The 26,465-nt window shown below is 33.5% G+C and overlaps 1 protein-coding gene across 2 annotated transcripts; it reads left to right on the top strand.

Moving 5' to 3' along the window:
• The first annotated feature begins 210 nt into the window (after positions 1–210).
• LOC126845962 (GDNF-inducible zinc finger protein 1-like) lies at positions 211–24,972 on the top strand. 2 transcript variants are annotated; one of them, XM_050585041.1, is made up of 6 exons: positions 211–761; positions 5,441–6,124; positions 14,271–14,360; positions 20,561–20,687; positions 21,883–22,228; positions 22,427–24,972. In XM_050585041.1, exons 2-6 carry the CDS (start codon positions 5,453–5,455, stop codon positions 23,046–23,048), a joined length of 1,857 nt encoding a protein of 618 aa, XP_050440998.1. In that variant the 5' UTR covers positions 211–761; positions 5,441–5,452; the 3' UTR covers positions 23,049–24,972. The 2 variants fall into 2 exon arrangements, with proteins under 2 accessions (XP_050440998.1, XP_050440999.1); XM_050585042.1 differs by lacking the exon at positions 211–761 and adding an exon at positions 770–998.
• Positions 24,973–26,465: the final 1,493 nt, after the last annotated feature.

Raw genomic sequence — 26,465 nt, 5'->3', positions numbered from 1 at the left:
TCCCTCACCGCGCGCGCCCCTTGTCCCCCGGGGGACGGCGTCCGTCCGACCGTGTGCAGCGGCGGAATCCGGCGTCCAACACCGTCGTCGTCGACGCCGCCGCCGCCGCCGCTGCGCGCGGCGTTGTCAGTTCGGGCGGGCCGCCGCCGCGACGTTCTTGCGCGCGCCTTCCACGCCGCCCGGTAGGTTTTTTTTTTGGCGCCGCGCTACGGCATCGGTGTGCGGTAGTCTGTGTTTTTAGCGTTCACAGTCACTCGATCAGTCGACCGGCAAAGTCATCGGAGGCCGGTTGAACTCCCGTCGAAAGCGCGTGATAACGCACATATATATACACACACGTCATATACAACTCACTCGGCGTATACATACATAACACACACACACACACAGACACACGTCCACACATATATAAACCACACGCAAGCACGATACAATTATACGGGAATATAAATATATGTATATATATATATATTAAAAATATACACGACATAAAATAAAAAAAAAATTGTACGAGCGCAGTACAAAAATATTCGCGAAACTTCGCCGCCGTTACCGCGAATAGTGTCCGTTATCCGCCGGCGTCGCGTTTTAACCGGGTTTTGTGTAAAAACACAATACTCGTGACAAATAATTACTATTCAAATTTTAATTTTTTTTTTAAATTTAAAATTTTTTTTTTTTCCGTGTGCGTTCTCTCGATATCCAGTGCCGCCGTATAACGCACACAATAGAGGCGTCCAAAATGAGTCCGTTTAGCTAAGGTACAGACAACAATAATTGACTAAGAAAAAAAAATTTAATCATAATTATATTTTGTTACAAACATGTGTGTGTACGTTAAGTTTTAAACGCAGTAAATAACATTATTACGACTATAATTTTGTATCGTTACAAATTACAATAGTAATTGTTATGTTATTTCGAATCACGAATTTCCGAGTGTGCATCATCGTATTATTCTCTTGTCGGCGCATCCAACATCGCTCCTGCAATAGCATGTAAATATAATATTACAATATTATATGGAAACATTTATTATTATTATTATGAGTTATTACAATATATTTTATCAAATAAAACGCTCGGCGCAATATATTATAATAATAATAATCATAAAGTATAACATATTTTTTACTATACCTACCGCCGCACGCTATTATAAAATGTCGACGGACTTTTATTCGTCTGACGGTATTATTGCCGTTGTCGTTATTGTTATTACTATTATTATCATTATTATATTGTATTTATGATTATCAACGGCCGGTGTAATATGAAATTCGGGTGTTGTTTCAACAGCGGATAACGGCTATTTAAACACGCCGGGTTCATTATAATTATTATTATGCCGTCGATTGAGTAAATACAATAATTGTAGGCTTTTCCCGTAGGCATTGTTTTTGCTGCGGTTGGCCCGTTTAGAAAAACGTTGCGCCGGACCGATGCATGTGCTTGACGGCGACGGCTTACGCTTGTTCACCTTAACCTACGCACAACTCGCAGCCTTCGGATGCGCAATTCGTCCTTCCCCTCTGATGCATCCCTGCCGCCGCCGAGTCCTCTCCACTTACCGACACCCTTCGGCATCGACGATGCATAATAATAAACAACAACAATAATAATAATAATAATAATGATAATACTATTGTAATACCTACACGTGCGGACGGGCCAGTAACGCCCACGCACACTCAACTTACACGCGCCGGTGTTTTTAAATTGCATACACATTGCGCCCGTTTACAAATTAATCATCTTGATCGTCACGTTTGCACATTTTGAAAAAATAACTAAGTTTTGCGTTTAAAATGAAGTTTTACAATCAACATAACATTTATATTGAGTTTTACATAGCTGTTTTGATTAGATATTCTAACGACGATTGATCGACGCGAGGCTATTGTCGGGTATTTTGTTTGTTTTTCGGTGGATTTTTTTGCATTTTTGAAAAAAAACTTTCTATTTAAACGATCTATCTCGTTCTATTTCTTCTAAAATTAGCGACGCGACGCTGACCCCGTGTAAGACGCGCTTAGTTGTGCTATGCCGACAGACTACGATATTTGTTGTATCAGGCACGACAAATGCGTTCGATTATACTTCATTATAATAAATAAACGCTAATTAATAAACACATATTTTACAATGATAAAATAAATCCGGCAACTGCTCGCGGTGCAGTGATTCGAGTATTTAATAGTAACATAATTGTTAATAATAATATGCATCCATTATCTATTTGTTGCTTCGCGTTATCGGTTAAAAATGTGTTTAGTTGAGGTGTGAAACGAGCCTACAACACAACCGCAACCGAAACGAGGTTAACCAACACAGTCGTTGTTATCTGGCCGTATAGTCGCTCGTCATAAAAAAAAAAATATATATATATATATTAAGAATTATATTATTTATTATTCTTATGTCAAAAAACCCTTTATCTCAATTTGCCCGCGTTGAGTTTTTTCCATGTACTCCACAATAACCATATTAGGTATATTTTAATTTGTATTTATTTCCGGCCAACAGGAATTTGTTTAAATGATCTTATAATAAAAAAAGAAAACTTTGAATTATAATTGGTCATTTGTTTTGTATTTTCCATACGTCTACTAATTTGGTTATTTTTTTTTATTCGTGTATTAGTTAGTTATCGCCTTGTCGTAATCAATATGCATTGGTTTTTAATTATCAAAGTAAAAACTAAAGAAGAAACGTGTATTAACGTTGCTAATACAAAACGTCTACGCTCGAATTAAAGACATTTTTTTTGTCTTCAAATTTAATTTCCAATCGGTTGGGCCATATAATTGGCGATCGCCAACTTAATAATATAAAACATTTATAATTTTTCTTGGAAATAGTTTTCACTTCCTTAACGCCAATTTGCATTGTGCGAATTTGTGACGCTGTTTAGCGTTTTTTATTTAGGTATAATGTATGGGTAATAGCCGTAAAACAATGTCTCGTTGGAAAATTCGCAAATACATTCAATATTATGCTCTTGGACGCGGTAGCGTTTTCAAATTATATTTGTTGTTATGGTCAAGTCAAAAAATATAAATTTTGGCAAAAATAAAAAATGTCCTCGGTGTTTTTTGGCCACTTACTATTTTTCTTTACCGTGTGCGACTACTATAGTCGCTTAAAAAAAGTTTTTTATTTTTATACCATTTCATTTGGGCGGTCGAACGTGTCTCGACACTTGAACTGACAATGAGAACAAAGAACATAGTTGATCACAATAGTTTACCTATCTACCGTAAGCATAGTGAATCCGCAAAAAAACAATTGTCATTTGGTTTTGTATTTCTCATTTTAAAGTTCTCGTCCAAAGATCATAATATGCATTGTTATACACCTTTAAGACAGTTACTATACTTAAAGGCGTATGCAGTTTCGACGGTTAGATCGTCTATATAAGGACAATAATTTCAATGTTATAATTATAATTGTGTAGGATACAAACTTTGTATTGGATCATCGCTTTTTTTTTATAATTCTTGTAAACTGCAAATTAAATTTCAATGACAATAATATGATGTGTGGTAATAGTTTTGTAAAAGGTACTTGTTGATCTTTAATGTCTCAAAGTTTAAAGATTCAATTAAAATCAACGTTCGTTGTGATATTTGTTTGAACTTCTTTTGTGCAATATTGCTATAATTTTGCTTACTACACTAGTAGGTATACACAATTCATAAAGAAAAATTTTCAAAGAAGTTAAAAAAATAGAAAAAAAAAACCAATTGACAATTTTACCGACCGATTACTAAGCCAACATCAAAAACCTAAGTTTTCATACACTATTAAATGCATGAGTTGTGCAAAATCGTTTATATTGAAAGTGGTTTGCTCGAAGTAAAAAAAAAAATATGTCATCGTCGATTCTATTCATTCGCTATCAGAATGTTATGGACTTTGTGAGCATCATTTTAAGTTTTACGTTTTCTTCCGTCTATTACCGGTGGTTTTGTCATTGTTGTTTTAAATTTTATTTTATAGATGAGCACGACTATCTGTTAAATATATAAAATACAATATAATTGCCATACCGGTGTTAAACACTTCAATAGAAAAGTACCAACTTCTTCGTCTTCCCTTTGCAGAGCATTTTCCCATCACTGCGCGGTCTGCCTGTCAATAGAAGAGAGTATATACTATGATATGTGTTTAATATTAATTTATGGCTATTTTGTGGGAGCAACAAACTCGATTTATCATTTTTTTTTTTTTGTTTTTTTTTAAACAGCCGTACGTTATCCGGATGGGCGTTGTGCCCATTACAATTTCCAAAACCTAGTTTCACCAAATAATAATTATTATAATAATACACACACACAAAACCGACGGTGGTGACTCGGCGGTAGTTAAGATGTTCGCAAAAAAATGTTTGTAACAAGCCGAGACTTGATGTTGAGATCGGCTAAGCTTTCTTAAAATAATATTACATTATTATATTGAACTGTTAACGCCGGCACAAGGCTGAAACAGTTAAATCGAAACCGGTTTTTTTTTTTGGCAAAAAGAAATCTCTAGGTCTCTTGGTGTGCGAAAATTGCACGATTTCGAGGCGTTCCGTTTCGCCGTAGAACGGTCAAGAAGTTTAGCAAATAAATACGTGATGGACACTGTCTCTCTCTCTCTGCCTGCAAAACGGTATTAATTATTATACGCTATTACTGTGTATCGAATAAAGCTTTGTATATAAACACACACGGCACACACACACAGTGGCGTAACGCTTAATTTAATATTGTGTTATTATTTCGTAATGGTATACTATATGGAAACGAGATGACGCCGAGCACACGAAAATTATTGTATAATCGGTCGTCGCGATAACTGACCCCGCCGAGTTCAATGACATTTTATTGTTCCAAATGTGATTTTTATTTCGTTTTCGATTTTGAAGGTTTTTTCCTCCGTTTCAATTTCCTTTGCCGGAAGCCGATGCCGTGTATTCGACGGGATCGACCGTGCTGTACACCTACCTACTACGCGAAATTCACGCAAATAATAAATAATAATAAAAAAAATAAGCAAAATTTAACAGAGTCGAACGAAAAAATAAACGGTGTCAGAGTTTAACCACTAAATCGTTTTTGGACATCCTTGACCTTGACTGGTATTGGCACCGTATAGTGTTCATCAAGTCTGCGTGCGCGCCTTCGAAAGTCGATTATCGAATATTGTTATGAAAGAATATTTTCCAAATTTGTAAAGATAAAGAACGTTTTATATCGTTTTTTTTTATATAATATATACTTAAACCATTATTGTTATTAGTTTTATTGTTCGAATACGATGCACACACACGAGGTGTACGAGCGGTAGTTTTTGCGGCGGCGGCTTCGAGCTGTTACTTGACTTGCACCGAAATGCGCGCATGTAACCGCCGCCGAACGCACTAATCCCGCGCGTTTGTTTTGTTTGTGCGCAGGCTGTCTCAGACATGGGAAGCGAGCACTACTGTCTACGGTGGAACAATCATCAGAACAACTTGCTGGGTGTATTCAGTCAACTGCTCCAAGAAGAGTCCCTCGTGGACGTGACGCTCGCCTGTTCGGAAGAAGGTCGCCTGATCCGAGCGCACAAGGTGGTGTTATCCGCGTGCAGCGCTTACTTCAAGGCACTGTTCCTAGACCACCCGACCCGGCATCCCATAGTCGTGCTCAAAGACGTCCAGTTCGCCGAGCTGCGCGACCTAGTGGAATTTATGTACCGGGGCGAAGTGAACGTCGACCACAGGCAGCTGTCCACTCTTTTGAAGACGGCCGAGAGTCTGAAGGTCAAGGGGCTGGCCGACATGGCCCGCCCCAGCGACGCCGCCGACGACTCCGTCAGCGACCACGTCGAAATGGTGGCCGCCGACCGTGACGACGACGAGCCAGAAGATCTGAGGCCCACGAGCCGGTGTCGGACGCCGGAGGTGGGAAGTCGGACGCCGGAGCTGAAAACCCGGACGCCGGTGCTGGAAAGCCGGACGCCGTCGCCGCCGCCCACCGAAAGCGACGACAACTTGTCCATGCAAAGTGAGCCTAGCGACATGACTACCGTCGACCGACAAGAACGCTTGTCGTCTCCGCCCAGTTTCGGTTTGCCGCCGGTTCAGCAAGCACCTTTGGTAAGTAAACGAACTGCACATAACTTATTTAATATTGTACTACAATTTCAAGTTGTGGCGTTATGTATGAGACTGAGCAGAAATATTTATAGAAAATAAGTACTTCTTCTTTTCTTTTCTTAGCTTTTCAGCCCACGTAGACCATGTAGGGCATTGAAAGCAGCCACTACAATACTTCGCCTTGTAAGGGCCAGGTTCTAAGGCTTATCTGTAACAGGTCTATATAGAAAACACCATTATAGTTTATTGCCGAGCTGTACATAAATCTGCATAATTTAATGGTTCATTAAAATTTAATACAAAAATCACGGATCAATATATTTGATGTTTAAGACAACACTAAATGTTTTGAACTCTCGGTGAAATCTCAATAAACGTTCATAACATCCCGTATATGAGCAGACCCGGACTAGTAGGGTTCCAAATTCCAGCCAATTATTCTAGATCAGCGTGCGTTTCAAAATTTGTATTTATAGTAAGAGAAGCTATAAAGATGGGGAAAATCCAGATTTATAAGATTTCTGGTAATCCTATAATCAAAATTATTCTTTAAAATAGAATATTGAAAATCTAAACCTATTTTAAATCTAAAAATATTATTTAAAAACATTCAACTTGAACAATTTAAAAAATCTGAATTTTGCTTACTGTAAAAACAGTTTACTGTTAGTAAATTTAGAAGAGTCTGTCTATTTCCCAGTCATAGCTTATACAGAAAAATGTATATAGTTGGTCCAATTAAAATTATGATTAACATGGAGACACGATACATTTCTAGTTGGAATAACTAAATAAATAGTTAGTCCAACTAAATTTTAGTAGGGCCAACTATTTATTTAGTTATTCCAACTATAAATTTATTGTGTCAGAACTTCAATTGGACTAACTATACTCTTTTCCATATAAGAGCGATAGTGCACATAAACCAAAACGCATTATTCTCGTATGTGCCTGCGCAACCAGGAGATACGCTGTAGTACAGTAGCAGATTAGTTCAGTCCCACATATAGATTATCATATAGACGAATTTATCGTTCTTAATTTCAAATAATGAATAGATCGAACCAAATTAAAATCGTTTAGAAATACTGAAATTTAAATACTACCAGAGTACATTTAACCCATTGTTTATAAGGTTTCCTTACTATTTAAAATAATTACTCAAGAAATACAAGAAAATCCATTAATGGTAAAAATAAAAACTAAAAATAAATGTTGTTCTTGTTGCACGTTTTTGACAACTCAGTTTGTGTACAATTTTATTAAAAATTACATTTTTTAAAAATAAATAAAAAGTTTTCATGTGAATGCGTTGGAGTCCAAAATTGCAATCTTACAAATAAGCTAATAACAATTAATTCAAAATTAAGCTGTCCGCTGATAATGTGGTAAAAATCTTTATTCTGCTCATTTCGGTATTTCACTATGGAGAGTAAGTTATTTTTTTTAACCTCGTTATCCGTTCAGATGAAATAATCTAAACAAGATTAGATCATAAGCGTTTTTCCACGCTATTGGCGTTGCATTTACTTGCAGATCCATGAAAATACAAAAATATAAATTTTTAAACAAAAAACTCTCCCAAGGGAGCTGCTCAAATGTAATAAAATGTTTGTAAAATTGTCTGTTTTTACTTTTTAAACAAAAATCTGTTGATAGTATAGCTTTATTGACAGTACTAATGATTATTATTTATAATCTTCTAATCAAATTAAGCCTTACGTCACTTTTTCTGGTAAAATTTATCATTAAATATTTATATTTTAATTTCACTTTTAGGTTATAACTTTGAGAAACATATATTTTATTATAAAACTTCCAAGCAATTTTGTTATGTTTCAGTAATTTTTTTAAACTCTAATCTAAATTGTACACTTTATTGCACACGCATTTGATGACCACTAGGAAGTTATTAATTTATGAGACATATCGTTTTCTATACTATTTTTGGTTAATTATAATGTTGCCAAAAAGTATACTATGTTTATTAGAGCTAATAAAAATTGCAACATAAAACAAAAACGTTTGAAATTAAAATATCAATATTCATTAGGTTATTAATTTTTAAACTTACGTATACGTATTACATTATAATTTGTTATTCCTTTTTATTAGCCAAATAATTAGTTTTATTTCTACTGGGGAGTTTTACAATACTATACTACAGTCTAGGCCCTGATCTAGACATTTTAAATCATAAAATACCTCCCTAAAATTGTTTTCCCTGTTTACTATTACTACTACCACTAAAAACCACTCGATCGAGTAATAATACTACAATTTTTTGAAATTATTGGTGCCACAATTTGATTTTTACCATCACAGGTGACCCATAAATAATTGACCACATTTAAAATTTCGGCCTCATTTTTTGAAGAAGCACATGGGCAACTCCAGAGAGCATATAAAACATTTATAGTTTTTTTATATTTATTTTATATTTCACCTAATTAATTTAGCTGTTCCTTCCTATAACTCTCTAATAACTTTTTTCCTAAAAATATTTCCCAAAAAAAAATTGCTGTTAAGAGTGTGTATTCGAAGTGAGATCCTTTTATTTGGAGGCTATAGGCACGTGCCGATCTTGCCTAATGGGAAATATGGCCCTGTTACAGCTTGTATAAGTGTTTCCTTCCCAAGTACCAGCAGCAGTACTTAAAAAATTAAAGGCCATTTTAGTGAGCAGACCATGAAAATGTAAAAAAAAAAATGGCACATATGACACCTTTTTAAATTTACTATTAATTTTAATTTATTGACATTTCAGTACAATTGACTTTAACACCTTGACAATAAATATACGTTTAAACAATATTCAAGTAGGTAATTGGATTTATAATGTTAAATACAAATTTTCCCATAACTTCTTTTATCAAAATTGGCTCTTTGAGTTTGTACAAATTAATATTTCAAGCACGATTTCGGCTGATAATAAACGGGTTAGAATTGGTAAAACTACCTTCCACTTTTCGTAAAAATCGTCAGCTCTGTCACTTATCTAGATTTTTATACGCTTAAATAGTATAGATGATTTTTATATGACAATTGGTAAATTGTGGTTAGCTGACACTACTTGTGTTATCTTACATATAACCACGATTTAAGATAATTATCTTAAATTGTTCTTATCATATTATGTAAATTAAGGGAGGAGGTCGGTTATCAACAAGTAGTTTTTATACTTACAAATTGTTTTTATGTCTATGTCTTATGGTCGAACTGCAAATAGGAGTCACATGTTGAACCAATGTGGAATACAGGCGATTTAGACCTCTAATCACTATGATTTTTACTTATATTGTGAAACTTAAATTAATGAAAAACATGTTGGTCTTACACTTATACATGTTTTGCGTTGTAAGTTATAACCGACTGAAACGTTTATCAAATGACGAGTCAGCTAACAACTGAGTACCTAATTAAACTATTTAGGTTATTGCAATTAAGTATTTTACATTGTTTTGTATATTTTGTACACATTATCAAATAAATCTTTTCACAATATTATCAATGTATCTACTAAAATATTTTAATGTCGACATTATCTATTTTATCCTTATGATAAATAAAATATTACACGATTTCTCTTTTACAGGCACCGTTGAATAACTTTAAATTAAAATAAATATAAATATTATGATACAAAGCAAATTCGTAAACCTTACAATATAATACCATTATTTTGTTAGGTATTCAATATGTAACATTGAAAAGTGTTTAATTGATTTTATGTCAAGCCATGTATGTAACTATAAATCAAGAAATACAATTATATCTCACAAGGATACGCCTAAAAAAGTATACATTCATATTCGACTTGCTAAACAGTATTGTGTCAAAAATTCGCTACATATGTAATGACTAATGATTTTTTACAACTAACCAGCATATAAAATAATTTGACTAAAAAATAATTTTGAGTAGTATTTATGTCAAGTATTTAGGGAAATTTCATATAAATCTGAAAGCAATAATGTTAATACATTTAGACAAAAAATCTTTTCAGTATTTATTGATAAAAATTATAACTGTTATAACACAGCCCAATATGTTGTTAATTAGGTATTAAAATTCTATTAATTACTAGAGTGTCGGTAGTTCGTTGAAATAATAATTCGGTTATTGATGTCTAAAAATTATCAATTCTAATTTGATTAATTAATAAGCTATTTACAACTGATTAGCATAATTTTTGCGTAGTACATAATATAGTCAAATTTCAACCCATGTGGCGTCATTGGTAAGACGTTGACTTTATTCTAAGAGTTGGCTAGTTTCCCTCACTTGAGTTCACTTTACCCCGTTATGTTTAGTAGGCGTTAAAAATTCTAATATTTAAACAAAAACTTGTAATTTAGTTACCATTTAGTAGGTATAAGTTATAAGTTATAACCATATAGATTATATCTATATGTAACTATGTCATTTTTAGAAAATAATTTAAGGGGATAGAAAGCAGTCGGTTTTTTGGTGGACGTTTTAGACATAAAGACCTTACAAACTTACACTACTTAGGATGGTCTGATTTTAATTCTGTAATAATAATTGAGCATCTTTTTTAAGTTATTGTGTGTATTGTTTTTTGATACCTTAATTAAAATTGGGTTTAAATCATATTTTAATTTTTAAAAATGTCTCAACTTTCCAATATTCTTATTATTGTTTTTTTTTAAGTAAACAGTTATTTAAAAATCTACTTCCAGAGAAAAGGGTCAATGAACTTAAAATATTTTTACAGAACTAAAACCCAATCATTCTAAGTAGGCGTAATTTTGTTAGGCGTTTATGTCTAAATTGTTTTTTTGTAAAAACTAAATGGCTCTTACTTGTAGAAAAAATTGCCTATACAAATTATTCTAAAAATAAATTGACACGGTCGAAATTTATTAAAACCACTATTTTGTTAAATATTGCCTTTATAAAACCCCTTAAGAACCGCCCACTTCTATACCCTTAAGTTCAGACTCTCGTAGATTCCCAAGGCTACATGTAAAAACTCCTACCCAAATGACCTTTTTTCCTGACTGAACAGATAGCTAAAATAAAATAGTAAATTGGTAATATTCTACAAAATTGTTATCGACCTACCTGACAATATCCCTCCAAAATGGTGGTCAAAAAATTAAATAAAAAATGCGGTTCGTTTCACTTCACTCCAAATTAAATAACAGTTTTTATTTCCAACAACCTAATCTTCACTTGTTTAGAAACTATTTAAATGAAGTACACATTCAAGTATTCAACATTATAAATACACAACAATTACAATGTTATACATACTAACTAAAAGTGTTTATACACAAAGCCGACCTAACCGAAAAATGACATCAATTTTAAAGTAGAAGTATACTAAAGAGCAAAAACCAAATATCAATAATGAATAGTTATAATAGGATTTCATAGAAAAAGTATGTTAAAAAATAGAAGTTCATTAATTTTTTTTTTTACAAATAATTTTGACGTTATGATTTATTGATTATATAATTTTATATATTATATCTATGTATTATTATCATTATTACAAATTACCATGGCTTATTTTATAAATATTAAAAACTATATTTAAACTTGAATAATTACAGTTTTAAATTCTATTTTATTTAATTAATTGTTAATTATTAATCAATAATAATTTAATTATTAAACTTAATGTTTAAAAGTTTACTTTTTAACTCGTTAATTTAGATAATATATCTACTCTGTGCAGTTGACAACACTATATTTTGTAAGATAACACTATGTCCGTGTAGGGTTTCACTTTTGCATCAGCTGTATAACATATTAATAGGGCTTAACTATTTTTGAGCAGCTTAAAGGTGCGATGTTTGGATTTCGGATGACATTTTTAAATAAGAAAATCGTGTTAAGATAACCAAAACAACGTGTAAAAATTTTCAGAAGTTTACGATATCGTTTAATCGTAGTTTAAAACCTTAAATTCTAAAATCGGTCGGCTGTATCTTGCCAAGTATTTTTGTCTACAATATTTGCGCAGCTTTTAACATTATTATTTGGTTTGCCGATCGTTATAGAACGCATTTAAACGCCTTTAGCCGACTGCGGAGCCGTTATTGCTGCTGAGCCTTAAATCTCCTGTATATGTTCATTTTTCCGGAGTAACTAAACTATGTAATGTAATATAGTCGATAAATTCTCGCGCTTTATAAAGCCGGCAATAGATTGTGGCTTTTTCCTATTTATTGTATTTTATTTATACCCCGCACTTAGCATTATCCACTGCAACGACCCATCAATGAATAGTTCATAAATTCGTTTGATATCTCAAAGTGTCCGTGGCCGGATATCGCACTGAAAGAACAAAATCATTATTTCGCTATAATATATTATTTTGTTGCATACAATCAAAAGCACTATTTTAGCAACAGTGTAACAACAATTATTATATTTATCTACTTATTATTATTTCCATACGAAAAAAAGTCTAGCCTAGCTAGCCTAACCACGTGACATTTAACCCGTGTTGTTAAAACGCTTTTATCGCTGTGCTATTGTCTATTTGTACCTATATGAAGTTATCGACCGTTGAAACTGTTAAAAAAAATGAATAGATGAAAAAAAAATTGTATACTGCACCGTATAATATATTATATTGCTACTTATAATAGTGACTGCGCGGGCACAAATATATGCGCCAAGCACGTGTGAATGCATCGGTGCAATAACCGCAAATTGTTCACAAAAACCCGTCTGAATAAAAAAAAATGTTAAAAAAAAGAATATTTTTTTTAAAAAAGGCATAACGAGTTTTTTCTGGTCGTTGCACTCAGTTTCATATTTTACGGTGTTTCGTGCAGTTAATTATTCTTAATGGATTGTCCTTAATAATATAATACCTTAAACGGTATTATAAACGGTCGTATCTCACTTTTTACTATTTTTCAGGCTAAATCATTCTAATGTGTGTTCTTGTATTATTTGTCTTAAATGTAACAAAAGTAAAATAAATCTCAATCATTTGAAAATGACAGATACGACCTTATTTGATGGGGATTTCGAGTTCACTTCAACTGATTAAAACATTTAATTACAAGGTTTAAATATTTTCGGACAAGAACTGTAACCGATTTTTGGTTTTCGGCTCAAACCATAAAAAATGTTTATCATATTTTTTTTATACCTGAGGAATTTGTTATTATTATTTTATAATTTGTAAGCAGTGCTGTCTTTACCCTAATGGCACGTTGGACACGAGCTCAGGGCCCCTGGCTTTATGGGGGCCCCGATTATTATAATTTACATCTATTACAATTACTTAACGGTTTTTTTTTGTTTTCTTAATGGCCCCCAATCCCTATGTTCCCATGCCCTTTGCATAGCCTAAGAAGGCCCTGGTTGTAAGTCACAGCGTATAAGCTCGAGAATATTGTGTTCTGCAATCAAGCGGAGAAATTAAATTTGGCTGTCGGTCGACTTTTTTTTCCGATTGATAGCGAACACACTGTTGTGATTTGTATCCTTAGGGTACATTTTTGCTTGAATAACAATTATTCTGGCGGTCGTTCGGTTTTGTATCTGAATAAAATATAATACCGAAAAGAGAGGCCCGAAGTCTCTCCTTGACCTGTTTAGTTGTGATAGTCGTTGAACAAATTAAAATTTTCAAACAGCTTATTTATAATTTAGAGCCGACTAATTTCCGTACCCTAGCGGCGAGACTGGCGAGACCTATTTTATTAATAATCACACAACTAAGAGGGATTCCTCGCCGGACATGGATGTAGTATGTACGCTGCCTCCCCGAAAGTAATAATCAGATCGTTAGTATAGTTACCAACCGGAAACCGAACCAAAGGGTAGCTCAAGGACTAAAGGAAAAAAACAATTCGGCTGCTTTTTGCTCAACGGCATGTCTACTTAACCAGTATAGCGACCACACACACCCTTAATGTTATTGAAAAACCAATATGTCTATTATATTTCATACGTATTACATGCACAAGCTGATTAGCACAAAAACTTAGGTGTTATAAGTTAAAAATAAGGACACTTGTTGGCTAACCTTTATATGTTAAAAAATCGCCTAATTATTGTTGGTCGATGTTTGCTATGCAATTTGAATGGCATCAATAATGACGCATGCGGTCTAACCGGTTTTAATAATTGCAATTGTTTTAATGTGTTGTAGTTTTTGAAAAAAGAAGCTGAATGTGACAAGACTGACGACAGAAGCGCTCAAGGCGAAAGCTCATTGGACTACAGAAACATACCGGACCCGGTAAGTAAACTCGTGAAGCACGTTATGCGTATTATATATCTGTACAATATTTGTTTGTATTAGTCACATTAAAAAGTATTTACAATTAGTTTGAGCTGTACTTATACATTACCAACTTCATATTGAAATTGCAGTGTATATAATAAGTAATGTAACTCCACAATATTGTGTGAGACTTTACCTGTGATAATATTTTAGGAACATCAGTAGACCCTTTTTATATTATTATTTTTTTACACCAATTAACTCACAATATTTATTTTTTATTGTTTGGAAATTTGATCTTAAAACTAAATAAACATACACGTTTTATATGAACACTAAAGTGCAGTCTCAAGAAGTTGACTTCAATAAAAAACTACTATTTGTAATATATGCATAATAATAATTATAAATCATTAGGTTCGATTAATTTTAATCCAGTTTTCTGTAAAAAAAAAAAAAAGTTACTTGAGCTATACTATTGTAATTTTTTTCTACAAATTTTATTTTGCAATACCGCCGAGGTCAAACTTTTTGATGGATTGTAAGACTGTAGTTCGCTCTGTTTCTTCCCCCCCTCCCCCCCACGTAACCTCTCTTTTTTTTCATTTGTACAACGATAGCCGAAAATGTGTGGCGTCACAAGGTTAAATAAAACTGTAATTCAAAAACGCCATAACCTTAGGGAACGTTAATTTTAAAATACATAAAATAAATTCGCTATACGCCGTTTGGAATTTTAGCAACCCACAAGGTTTGCAAGCATTATTTTCATGGACAAACGACTATCCCCACATTCGATATTGGCACAATATTCGTCGATGCATAATAATAAAATAGTAATAATAACGTTGGCCAAATTTTTCAAAAATATTAAATCATCTTAAAATAAAAAAACAACTGAAATCTCTCTCATGGTCGTTAAATATTCTTTCTCGACAATGATCAGAGAGAAGGCCATCCGGCAACGGTGAACACGAACTTCTAAATAACCTAACCGGTAACGACCCACAGTGTTATTCATCATTTGTAGCGTGTGCTAATGTTTAACGTGAGTTCAAAATTCTGCCATAAACGTTTAACGCCGTCGCCAAACAGATTTGATTTTCGTCAATGACCGACCGCCTTTTAGACACAACACATTGTCATCCAAAATTAGATAAAATACTCAAGCGAAACGGTTGAAAATAGCGTGAACCGTTTTTCGAAACGTACTTAGGATACATCATAAGTATCATCGTCGTGGTATACGCGCGTTAACTAACACTGCCCCTCCTCCCCTCGGTCTTATATTGGCGTCAACCCAGTAAAAGGTTATCAACACGCATAGCGTATTTTGATTTTTGTGTGTTTTATTATTATAATTTTTTTTTTTTTTTACTGTGCTATTTGTTTTTAATGGTGCGCGCTTTGTGGAGGCCGCCTGTAACCAGACAAAAAACAAGAGCAAAAAAAAAATCACGTCAACTTCTTGTGCTGACACTTTAGCCCGTGTACAATTTTAACAATATTATTTTTCTTTGTTTTTCTTTACTACTTAATATTCGAACAAAGTTACCAGCGAAAAGAAGTTGATGAGAGTTTTTTTTTTTGTTTTTGTTTCGGTTGCAGGACCGCGACAAGCCGGATGCGACGTTACCAAGGTTCTTCACGTGCGTTTATTGCAACCTGACGTTTCCGCACCAAAGCAAACTCACCCGACATATCCTGTCGCACAGCCTGGAAAACCTGCCGCCGTCAACGTTGCCACCGCAGGCCGTCGGTTCGGTAGGCCTGTTGCTGGGGGACCCCGGTGGAGGAGGGGAAGGCCCGTCGACACCGGCACATCTCGTGGACGACGGCGTCGGCACGCTGTGCAAGTTTTGCGGCAAGCCGTTTCCGGACGTGGCATCGCTGGTGGGCCATCTGCCGGCGCACACCGGCGACCGACCCTTCAAGTGCGAGTTTTGCGGCAAAGCTTTCAAACTGCGCCACCACATGAAGGACCACTGTCGCGTGCACACCGGCGAACGACCGTTCCGGTGTTCCCTGTGCGGCAAGACGTTCTCCCGGTCGACCATACTCAAGGCCCACGAGAAAACGCACTACCCCAAGTTCACGGGTCGCCATAGGTTCGTGTCGTCGCCCAGTCCAGAAGAGGAACCCGGGGGACACTCGTCGTCGGCCGTTCCCGTTCGGCCGTTCGATCTAAGCGTCATCCACCAGCACAGACCCGACAGGACTTCACCTTCGCCGTCGCCACCTTGACAGTTATTGTTTACTTATAGGGTGTAAATTCATGCAGCATCGGTCCCAGCCAGGAGCTAATTTAACTAAACCAAAAAAAACACACATATTTTACTTAATATTACCTATATCATGTTTCTTTATAACGCATAGCTTTTATTCTAACACTAAAAAAAACCACGTAGGTATACGAGTGTTACATCCATATTGTCTTTTTATGTGAACACAATACATATAGTATGGATGGTTATCAAGGTATAAAAATTCTGAAGAGAGTGTTCGCAAATGTCTGACCTGTGAACGATGGCGTTTGATTGCCCTTGTCTCGTTATTCCCGTTTAGAAAGCTTTAATCTTCTAATACGCCTATACGTCGATTGAACAGCCAATTGATTTCTTTAATAATATACGCACACACTTATGCCTCGTGAGTTATATAACAACGTTTTTTATAGTGTATACATTTGAAATGTCGATTTGTATCAAGTACGAATTATAAAAAATTAGATAAGGTTTTATTATGATCTCTAACCAAGCGTTTGCGCGAACAACATATAAGTGGGCGCGGTCTAAAACAATATTTGAGAAAAAAAAAACTATATGTCCATTATATATGTATATTAGCAGTTGGCATTCGTTTGTTATATTTTCCGAATTTCGCTTCAGGTAAATTACATAGACAAACACCGAATCTTTGGACTACCTAACTGAGCGACTCTATTGATGGAAAAATCGTGTGCTATTAATATTACACGATTCGCCGTTCTATATGATTGACACCTCACACCATATCACGTTTGTATTTTTTATTTGGAATGCGCTTGTTAATCGCGTCAGGTTACCTTGTATAAAACAATTTTTATAAAAAATCTTAAGTGTGACATTTAATTGGGTCTCTACTTGTTAATGACAAAAACGTTTTATTATCTAATTAAATTATTATTATTGTTACTAATTCAAACATCTTAAGTAAGTGTTACACGGCGCCTAACTTAAAAGCAGCAGTTCGTTACTGAAGATTTCGTTGAATTTTCTCTTCAGGCGCCGACCCAGGCAATAGTGTTATCACTGTCAAACACAATACACGAAAAACCCTGACCTATATCTCATTTTTACACAGGCGAGCACATGGTAGAATATCAATGTACATTATAATATTATGGTTTCGTAAAAAGACAATTTGTATGTATATGTATATTATATTATAATGTGCCACACTCGTATACCGAACGCTCCATCTCCTGTCAAGCGCCGTCCATCATAACGTTGTACTTTTGCTATGGATGTGTATTATCAGACACCGTCGCCTTTAATGTATTTTTTAGTACTTGTTTTTTTCTTTTTTATATATTATATTATAATATGTTATTTCTAAATTACCGCGATTGTTGTTATTCGCTAAGGCCTAAGTATATATTTATTACTAGTTATTACATGAGTGTGATCAATTGTTTTCTCGTTTCTTTAATGCTATTTATAAATTATAAATATTTAAATTGAATTAATATAATAATGTATTATAACTATTATTATCGTAAAACACTATTGTGCGGTTGATCGGAACGAGGACCAAACCGGACTGGGGGGAGGGGGGGGTGGGGAGAGATTGATGTACCGATGATAAAACGAGAATGTGATATTTTTCAGTTGGAAAGCGGTAACATAGGTTTTTGTCTTAATGTAGAAATTTATTATTTATTATTAAAGTTTATTTGCGTAGAATTTACCAAAATTCAATTTCGAACAATAAGTATTTATATGATATTACCTTAGAGCCACTGCGGTATCGCTGTAAAGGCTGTAGGCTGTAGCCGCCCATGGGTTTTGAGGCTTTTTCCGCACTATTAAATAATAACGTAGGTACTTTGTTTAAAAAAAAATAATTTCTAGGTGCCCGTCGTGTGTACCGATAAATGACAAATGTTATTTTTTTAATATGATTTTTAAAAGGCGCCTTAATAAAATATAATATTATTTTCAAAATATATGGTAAAAAACAACATTATAGAATAAATGATTAGTTTCATCATTTATTTAAATGGTGGAATGGGAGGGGGTAGAGAGACGGAAGAGGTATTGTATATTTATATCATACCTACGTACAACGTTGTGGAGCAACACGCTGTTGTCTCTATACCGTATACGTGCGTTTTGGACCAAACGAATGTAACAAATGACCTGAAAATAATTTATGTAAAAAAAAAAAAATTGTAATAATAAATTTAATAAAAAAAGAGCACAGTGGTAAAATACAAATTAAAAAAACTCGGGCTTAAATTTAGAATAGGCCACGGCCGTTGTCAGAGATATAATGTGACAACGGCCGTGGGTGTCATCATTAGGATTAAGACGATCCGACTGTGATAGGCTACGCGTATTGTACGGAATTTCATACAAATTGTTAGAATAATAATTAATATTATAATGCTATAGACCAATTCGATTACCCATATTAATAAATCCCCGTCCGTTCAACAGTAGGTATAATATTATATTTCTATAATAATATTAATAATATTATTCATCTCGGATTATTTGCATACAATAATTATGTTTTATCGACCGTCGGCGAACTTAAGATTCGGACAAAGAAGAGACGACCGTTTTAACGTCAAATCGGTTAATGCTATACTATAGCCGACGATATAATATTATAATATACATGATATTATGTTGTTATTATTATTATACATTCACCGTGATCGAGGCCAAGACTATATTACATAATAATATTATAATGCGAGTACGCGCTAACCAAATTCGTCTAAAACTAAATTAACAGACCGTTCGAACCCGGGCGAATCGATTTCCAAAACTAAATAGTAAATATAATTTGGCTTGAAGTAATTTCGGAATTCTAATTCACGGGTATGTAAAACATCACAATCAATCGACGATACGATATAGTACAATTGATGGTTAAATTAGCTATAGTTTATTTCAGAGAGGCTCATGTTATAATATTATTTGCACTTGTAAAATATAATATTTAATTTATAGCGTTTTACTATACGTCTTGGAATATTTAAAAATGTTATAGTAAGTAGTACCGAGCGTGGCGATTGCAAACAAATACAACTAGCCTATGACCAATTATTTTTTTTTCGCAGAAATAATAGATCATTTTTTCCATTTGTAACATAAATATTACAACGTGATAAAAGGTGTTTTGTTTTGAAATCTGAACAGATAATTATTTCTATATAGAAATAACATTTGCACATACTCCATTTGTTTACAAAGACAGTGTGTTTAAGTATACATGTTCGATAACCTGACCTTAATAACCGATTCATTGTTATACACTAAATGGTAAACGAAAAATAACGAATGAAATAGATAAATACATATTATAATAGAAGGAAAACGTTAATTATTATGTTATATTGTTTAGTTTCGATGTGATAACGAGATCCAGTGATATCGCCAATTTTTTTTTATTATTAATTTTAGGTGCTAATTAATTACATTATTATTATCATTATTATTGTATTTTTTAAGCTATTTCATGATGATATATTTGTGTATTTGATTATGTAATACGATATTTTTTGTCAGTGCAATATATTATTATATACATTAAACGAAATCGTCGTTTCGATAACAGTATATCAATGTGTTTTCAATAATTACTATATATATATAATATAAATTATGCCATCACTTCCCTCAAACGACCCGTTTCCAAAACTTGTCCACAATTTTATGATTTATAATAACCCGGGCCGGCGGAAGGTATATGCAACATGGGTAATACTTAGACAACGGCCTAGGGCGACTTTTTAAAAAGACGGCAATTTTTTTTTAAATTTAATAATTGAAAATTAGAGTTGGCCAGTACTACTCCGGTAGTAATACTCTAGTAGTACTCGCAAGAGTATCATATACACAATTACAATAGTTATGATTTGCCATATCAAAACTGTTATGCTCGCCCCGTTTAATTATGTTTAGCAACTAATCTGTTGTGTCCGTCATGTGTGTACAATGCAGGAAGTTTGTTTGGTCGAAGGAGTTTTCAACACTTTGGCCGCGTACAGATCACAAGTATCCGTTCTGCAACAGAGATTCTCAGCGTTTAGCCAGTTTCCAGCATCCCTGCCGCCCGTCTACAACGCAGGTAAATTGCCAATAATACATTTTTGTCATTTAAACTGACTGAACTATCGATATTTTCTATTCAGGTGTTGGTCCCTTCTTTAAACAATTATAAATCTTAAAAAAAAATTGTACAGTCATTTAAAAACTGTGGCAGACTGTGCAACACTTGTAAGCTAATTAACTGAAAAAACCTAATTTCTCATATTATATTTTATGACTCACCGTAGGCGCAAAACGAAATTTGTTTTTCTTTAAATATTTCTATTTTTTAGTCGTACCTTTATAGTTACAGTAAAAAAAAATCTATAGACGTAGTGATTTAAATTGATTATAATATGATACACGAGCTGGGAAACGTTCACAATAGATCACGCAAAATATCGATTACTCCTGTTCCACTTGAATCACTAATCAGATACATACAAATATAGGCTTAACATTACAGTTATTAGACTACGACGTATGAAACTCATTATTTGTCTCAAGACTTATTAGGTATTTAATTTTGCATTGTGTAAAAACGATCTGACACAATATAAATTATCTCATACCATAAAGAGGATTTAGCAAATAGGTATCGAACGGGAGATCAAAATCCTGTTGAGATTAGATAATTATGTCAAAGAAAGCGTTTTTTTTTTAGATAGAAGTTTTATGAAATTATAATAGTTTTTATTGTATAACAGCTTTTGTATTTAATGCTTATAATTTATAATCCGAATGATGAATGAAATCGAGACGTTCTCGCGATAAGTAAAAAGTTATAAAATAAAGGTTTATCCGTTTTTTATTCCACCATTCTTCCCCTCGCCTACTCTAGATATCCGTTACTTGTTAGATTCTCTCTTAACAATTAACATCGAAATTTCTTATTTATACGATGTATTAACAAGTATTGAGGTATCACCTTATAACAGACAATGTAACCGACCAAGAAGGATTATTAATATATAAGGGGAGATTGAAGAAAAACTCTAATTAAAAATATTAATTTTATCATTGAAGACCAATTTAATAATACCCATATAGAATGAATGTAACTATTCGAAAAAATTAAGGGAATCATCATTTTAAAAATAACTACATATAATATGATCTTTTCATTAGAGCTGATCAAAAACTACTCCATTCCGAAGATTAACAATTATATCGTATCTGCATTATAATAATAATTATTATATTATGAGTACATTTGATGTGTGTTTATTGTGTAGAAACATCAGTGTCGTTGTACTCCGTGCTTCAACAACAAGGTCTAATCGGACCGTGCGTCAGCTCTAGCGACGAAGTGGCCAGCCGCTGCTTGATCAGATGTGCCATTTGCTTGGCGGGATTCCCGTCCACTTGGCTGTTGGAACAGCATACGGCGTTGCAGCATACCGGGCAACCAGTTCGCGGTCACGGTGGCGACGGAGGTGACGAGAAACCGTTCCAATGCGAACAATGCGGTCAAAATTATCGGTACCGGTCGGCATATCTCAAGCATCGCGAGCAAAACCACAGGGCACGCCTGCCGGCCGACAAGCTGTTTACATGTGACATATGCGGCATGCAGTTCAGGTGAGTGCCGCAGTTATTGAGTTATGTGTATGCGTATAGTGGCTGCCGTGTACGACTTTTCAACGGGCGGCTGAACTCCCGTAATTCAAAAATAAATCACCCTAACAGAACCTTATGGGATTCCATTAACCGTATGATAGTTGGCACAATAATTTAATAATAATATGTTAAAACGTGAGATTCCTGTGGTTGTTTTAGGTATCTCAAGTCGTTCAAGAAACACCGGTTAAACCACGCATTGGAGAGGCTTCATCGGGATACGACGGCACATGGGGGCGACGAGAGTCGGGACGTGCCGCGCACGCCGACTTCAGCCGAGGCTCAAGTGACCAGCACAAACGAAGTGGTATCCATCGAGGCTGCCCAATCGTCGGCGGCCAGTAGTCCGGTGCCAAAGTCCGGGTCCGCCAAAGTATTATCGTCGTCGTCGTCGTCGTCGCCATCGCCGTTAAGCGTGCTCAAATCAAACGCACAACGGACAGCGTCGGCTGCCAGTGCGCCCGCCGTTACAGACGGAGTCGCAAACGGTACCGCCAACAGCAACAACAACGTTAAATCGTTCGCCTGTCCGTTTTGCGGCAAGTGCGTCCGGTCCAAGGAAAACCTTAAGCTGCACGTACGGAAACACACCGGCGAGCGGCCGTTCGCGTGCCTGTTCTGCGGACGCGCTTTCGGCGGCAAGAGCGACTTGACCCGACACTTGCGCATTCACACCGGCGAAAGGCCTTACCATTGTGAGATGTGCGGAAAGTGTTTCGCCAGAGCAGATTACCTGTCCAAACACTTGACCACGCACATACACAACAACCACCAGCGTTAAACGGTCGACATGGTAATGGTTCAAATGGTCTCTTTGGGTTACACGTTTTTTTTTTTATTCACTTATATTATTACGTAATATTATTATAACTATAATCAATTTGTCGTTTTTCTTTTTTAACGTCGTCATACCGGACTTGCAGTAGTGTGTCGGTTGGAAACGATTATGGTTATTCGCGAAAGCTCAATTAAACAGAATTAAAAATTTATTTGAACAAATCTTTTTATACATTACTCTAAACGATAATGCTCTAAAAAACATATTATAGTATTCGTAGTTTGTACTTAATCGATTGATTCCTTTGTTGTTTTTTTTTCTTTTTTAATATACTTACTAGGCATGTGGTATAAAATTAATAGTATAATATGGTCAGTGATCCGTTTGAACCATTGTCATGGGGATAATGTGGCTAATGAGAGTATTTTGAAGGCAAACGACGGCCTATTTGATTGTAAACGCAAAAGAAAAATTATTAACTCTAAATTTTAAGTATAATTACATTCTCTAGTCATATAAATTAATGTTTATATTTCCTTTGAAAAAAAAAAATCAAAATTTTTTTGTTTTTGTGATCGGACGAGCGTGTATTATAAATTATTAAAACAAAAATTGAACGGCAACGCGCTTTGTCTTACAAACATATATATATTATATTTGTATTGTTTTTTCATTTTTATGTTGTTTATATAGTTTACACACAATCGGTTTTTATTATTATTTTATTAATTATTTTGCAATTTTTGATGTGATAATTTTAAGCAAACCCAGTATGTGATAATTAATGAGTGTATCGATCGGTTAAGGGATAGTGTAATGTAAATACTATTCCCAAACATTCGGAAGCTTTGTTAAACATTTGATACCTTTTATTCTTTTTTTTTTTTTATGAAAACCGTAGTTTTTAATTTATTATTATCGATAAGGTTGTTTAATTTTCTTTTGTATACTTACGTTTACATTTATATATTTATTTATAATTTAATAGGCATATATATTTATCTAAGCATTTTGTCAAACATATGTCATGTGATTGTAAAACTGTGATAGAAACGAAAGGAAACTGGAAAGTGATATTATATTGAAACAAAAATGAAATGATAGATATAATATAGGTATGTAACATTAATGGTTGTGATATGTAAAAAACAAATTTTGGAAACAGATAATGCGTAAAAACAAAATGAAATGAATTTGGAGGATGTTGTGTACGTGTGAGATTGTTAGAATGTAGGTATGTATATTATGTATGTATTCTTCGAAAATTCGAATGAGTTCGGATTGTAATCCGGATTCATTGGCACGTGCGATGGTACATTGTATTATATTCTGTATTGTAATCATCAGACTGAATAGGTTGTCTCGACCAATGCAAGCAGCTAATTATTTTAACATGACATTAGGGATGAACAAACTTACATAGCGCCAACTCGGTTGAGTACATGATATTTTGTACTTACTAAGATAAATGTTTTGCTCAAAACAGTATTAAGACAAACAAAAAACAAAAAACAAAACGAAACTATTCTTAATTCACAAATCTCAACAAAATAACATATTATTTATTATTATTATTATTAATATACCTACCGCGTACCTATTAATAATTAACCTATGATTATTATCGTACAATAATAGTCAAAACTCGTAACAAAAATAGTACAATTTTTTTCATAAATACCTAATGTATAACGTTTAATTATAACTATTAAGCTTTTTTACAGTTCTACCTCGTGTTTATAATATACAGTATGGTACATCACAAATACTCGTAACAAAAGTACAAAATAGCCAATTTTTTTTGTTAATTATTCTAACTCACTTGGTTTTTTTTATGTTTAACCTCAATAACTTAATTTTGTATTAAGTATTTTTATTTTTATTTTTTGTTTTTAATTATATTTTTTATGTATACCTCCTGTTTTTTTTTTTTTGCCTTTTCTGAAAATGTTATTTAACCAACGTATTTAACGTTATTTCTATGTATAATATAACAATATTATACTATAGTACCTTGCGATTCGCCAAACAAACAAAAAACACAAAAAAATAGATAAATGTAACAATAATAATAAATTAAACAATAATTTCCAAACATAATAATATTATATATATACACGATACAATTATTTATAATAGATTTAAGCTTTGTTTTATACGTATATAGTAAATATACATACATAATAATAAAATAAATTTAGTCATTTTGAATGTTGCGTTTGTTGTTGCGGTTAAGAGTATTCAATATAATTACACTTTAATATACTAATCCATTTAGTACATTTTATAGAACATATTTTATAATATCATGATAGACATGTATTTATTATGAAAAATAATTGTTTAGTAAAGGACGGCGACGACGTTGTTATCTAATTAATATTTAAATAAATTACCCCAGTGTAGCCTGGCCATATTTCATGTTGGTATTTTTTTTTCTTTGATTTTATTATACATTGCTCATTAACGACAATGCAATTGTATCGCATGCAAGCGTAAACTAGCATAGGATATACATGTTGCGTAATCAATTTTTGTTGGAAAAAAAACGGCAAACCGATTTGAAATTTGGCCATATACACGTTGTAGCTAGACATAATGTTATAATATGACAAACATAGGGTTTTTATAGAAAACGGGCTTAGAGCAATTAGAACGTGGGCGAAGATAGGTGACCGTGTATGACATTTTTAGAAAAATAACAGATGATACAGTATACATATATCCCCAAAATAATACTGTAATATAAGTTTTTTTTTCAAGTCAGTGATTACTACATTTACCAACAATGTCGAATTTGAGTGTAAAAGACGGGTTAACTGTAACTGCCAAGTATTGAACTTTAAAAATATTTTCTATGTCCAATTTGTACACATTATAGACGACTACGGTTGATTTTTAATCGTTGATAAAAGAATATTATACCCAAACCACCACCGTTACATATGAATTTCAAAAACAATTAATTTTTAAACCAGAATCCAAGTTGACAAAATCCATTCAGTTCCTTTATGTTTAACACTAACCTAACTTTACCTAACCGTGTCGTCTATAACAATAACAATATTATTCTTATATCTATAAGTAATATATTTGCTCAACGTCGAGCCTTTATGATATTATACTTCTGTTTGTTTACATAATATATATCATTGTAACGGCACTCTAATTAAAATTTATATGATATGTTTACATACTAGTGTTAAATATTATTAAGTAGGCATTTATAGGTAGGTACAATTTTATAAGAATTGTTTTTTTTGTTAATAATCTTCCGGTTTTTGGTATGGAATTTTAAACGTCGCGTTGACATATTATAAACATATTAAATAATATCCTTTTTAAATAATAAATCGTATATAATTATAGTATAACAGATAACGTAAAAAAAAAATTGTTACTCTATTTATTTCTGTTTGA

The sequence above is a fragment of the Adelges cooleyi genome, unplaced genomic scaffold, assembly GCF_023614345.1.
Source record: "Adelges cooleyi isolate 19-005CV unplaced genomic scaffold, UGA_ACOO_1.1 ACOO_flye_CR_arks_rails_tigmint_CR_PRNA_8, whole genome shotgun sequence".
Classification (NCBI taxonomy): Eukaryota; Metazoa; Arthropoda; class Insecta; order Hemiptera; family Adelgidae; genus Adelges; species Adelges cooleyi.
Note: the sequence above shows the minus strand (reverse complement) of the source record. Positions and strands in the feature narration are given on the sequence as shown.

Coding starts and splice junctions, on each gene's coding strand:
- LOC126845962 (XM_050585041.1), top strand. CDS start 5,453: ATGGGAAGCGAGCACTACTGTCTACGGTGGAACAATCATCAGAACAAC. Junction 6,125..14,270: donor CGGTTCAGCAAGCACCTTTG/GTAAGTAAACGA, acceptor AATGTGTTGTAG/TTTTTGAAAAAAGAAGCTGA. Junction 20,688..21,882: donor GCCGCCCGTCTACAACGCAG/GTAAATTGCCAA, acceptor TTTATTGTGTAG/AAACATCAGTGTCGTTGTAC.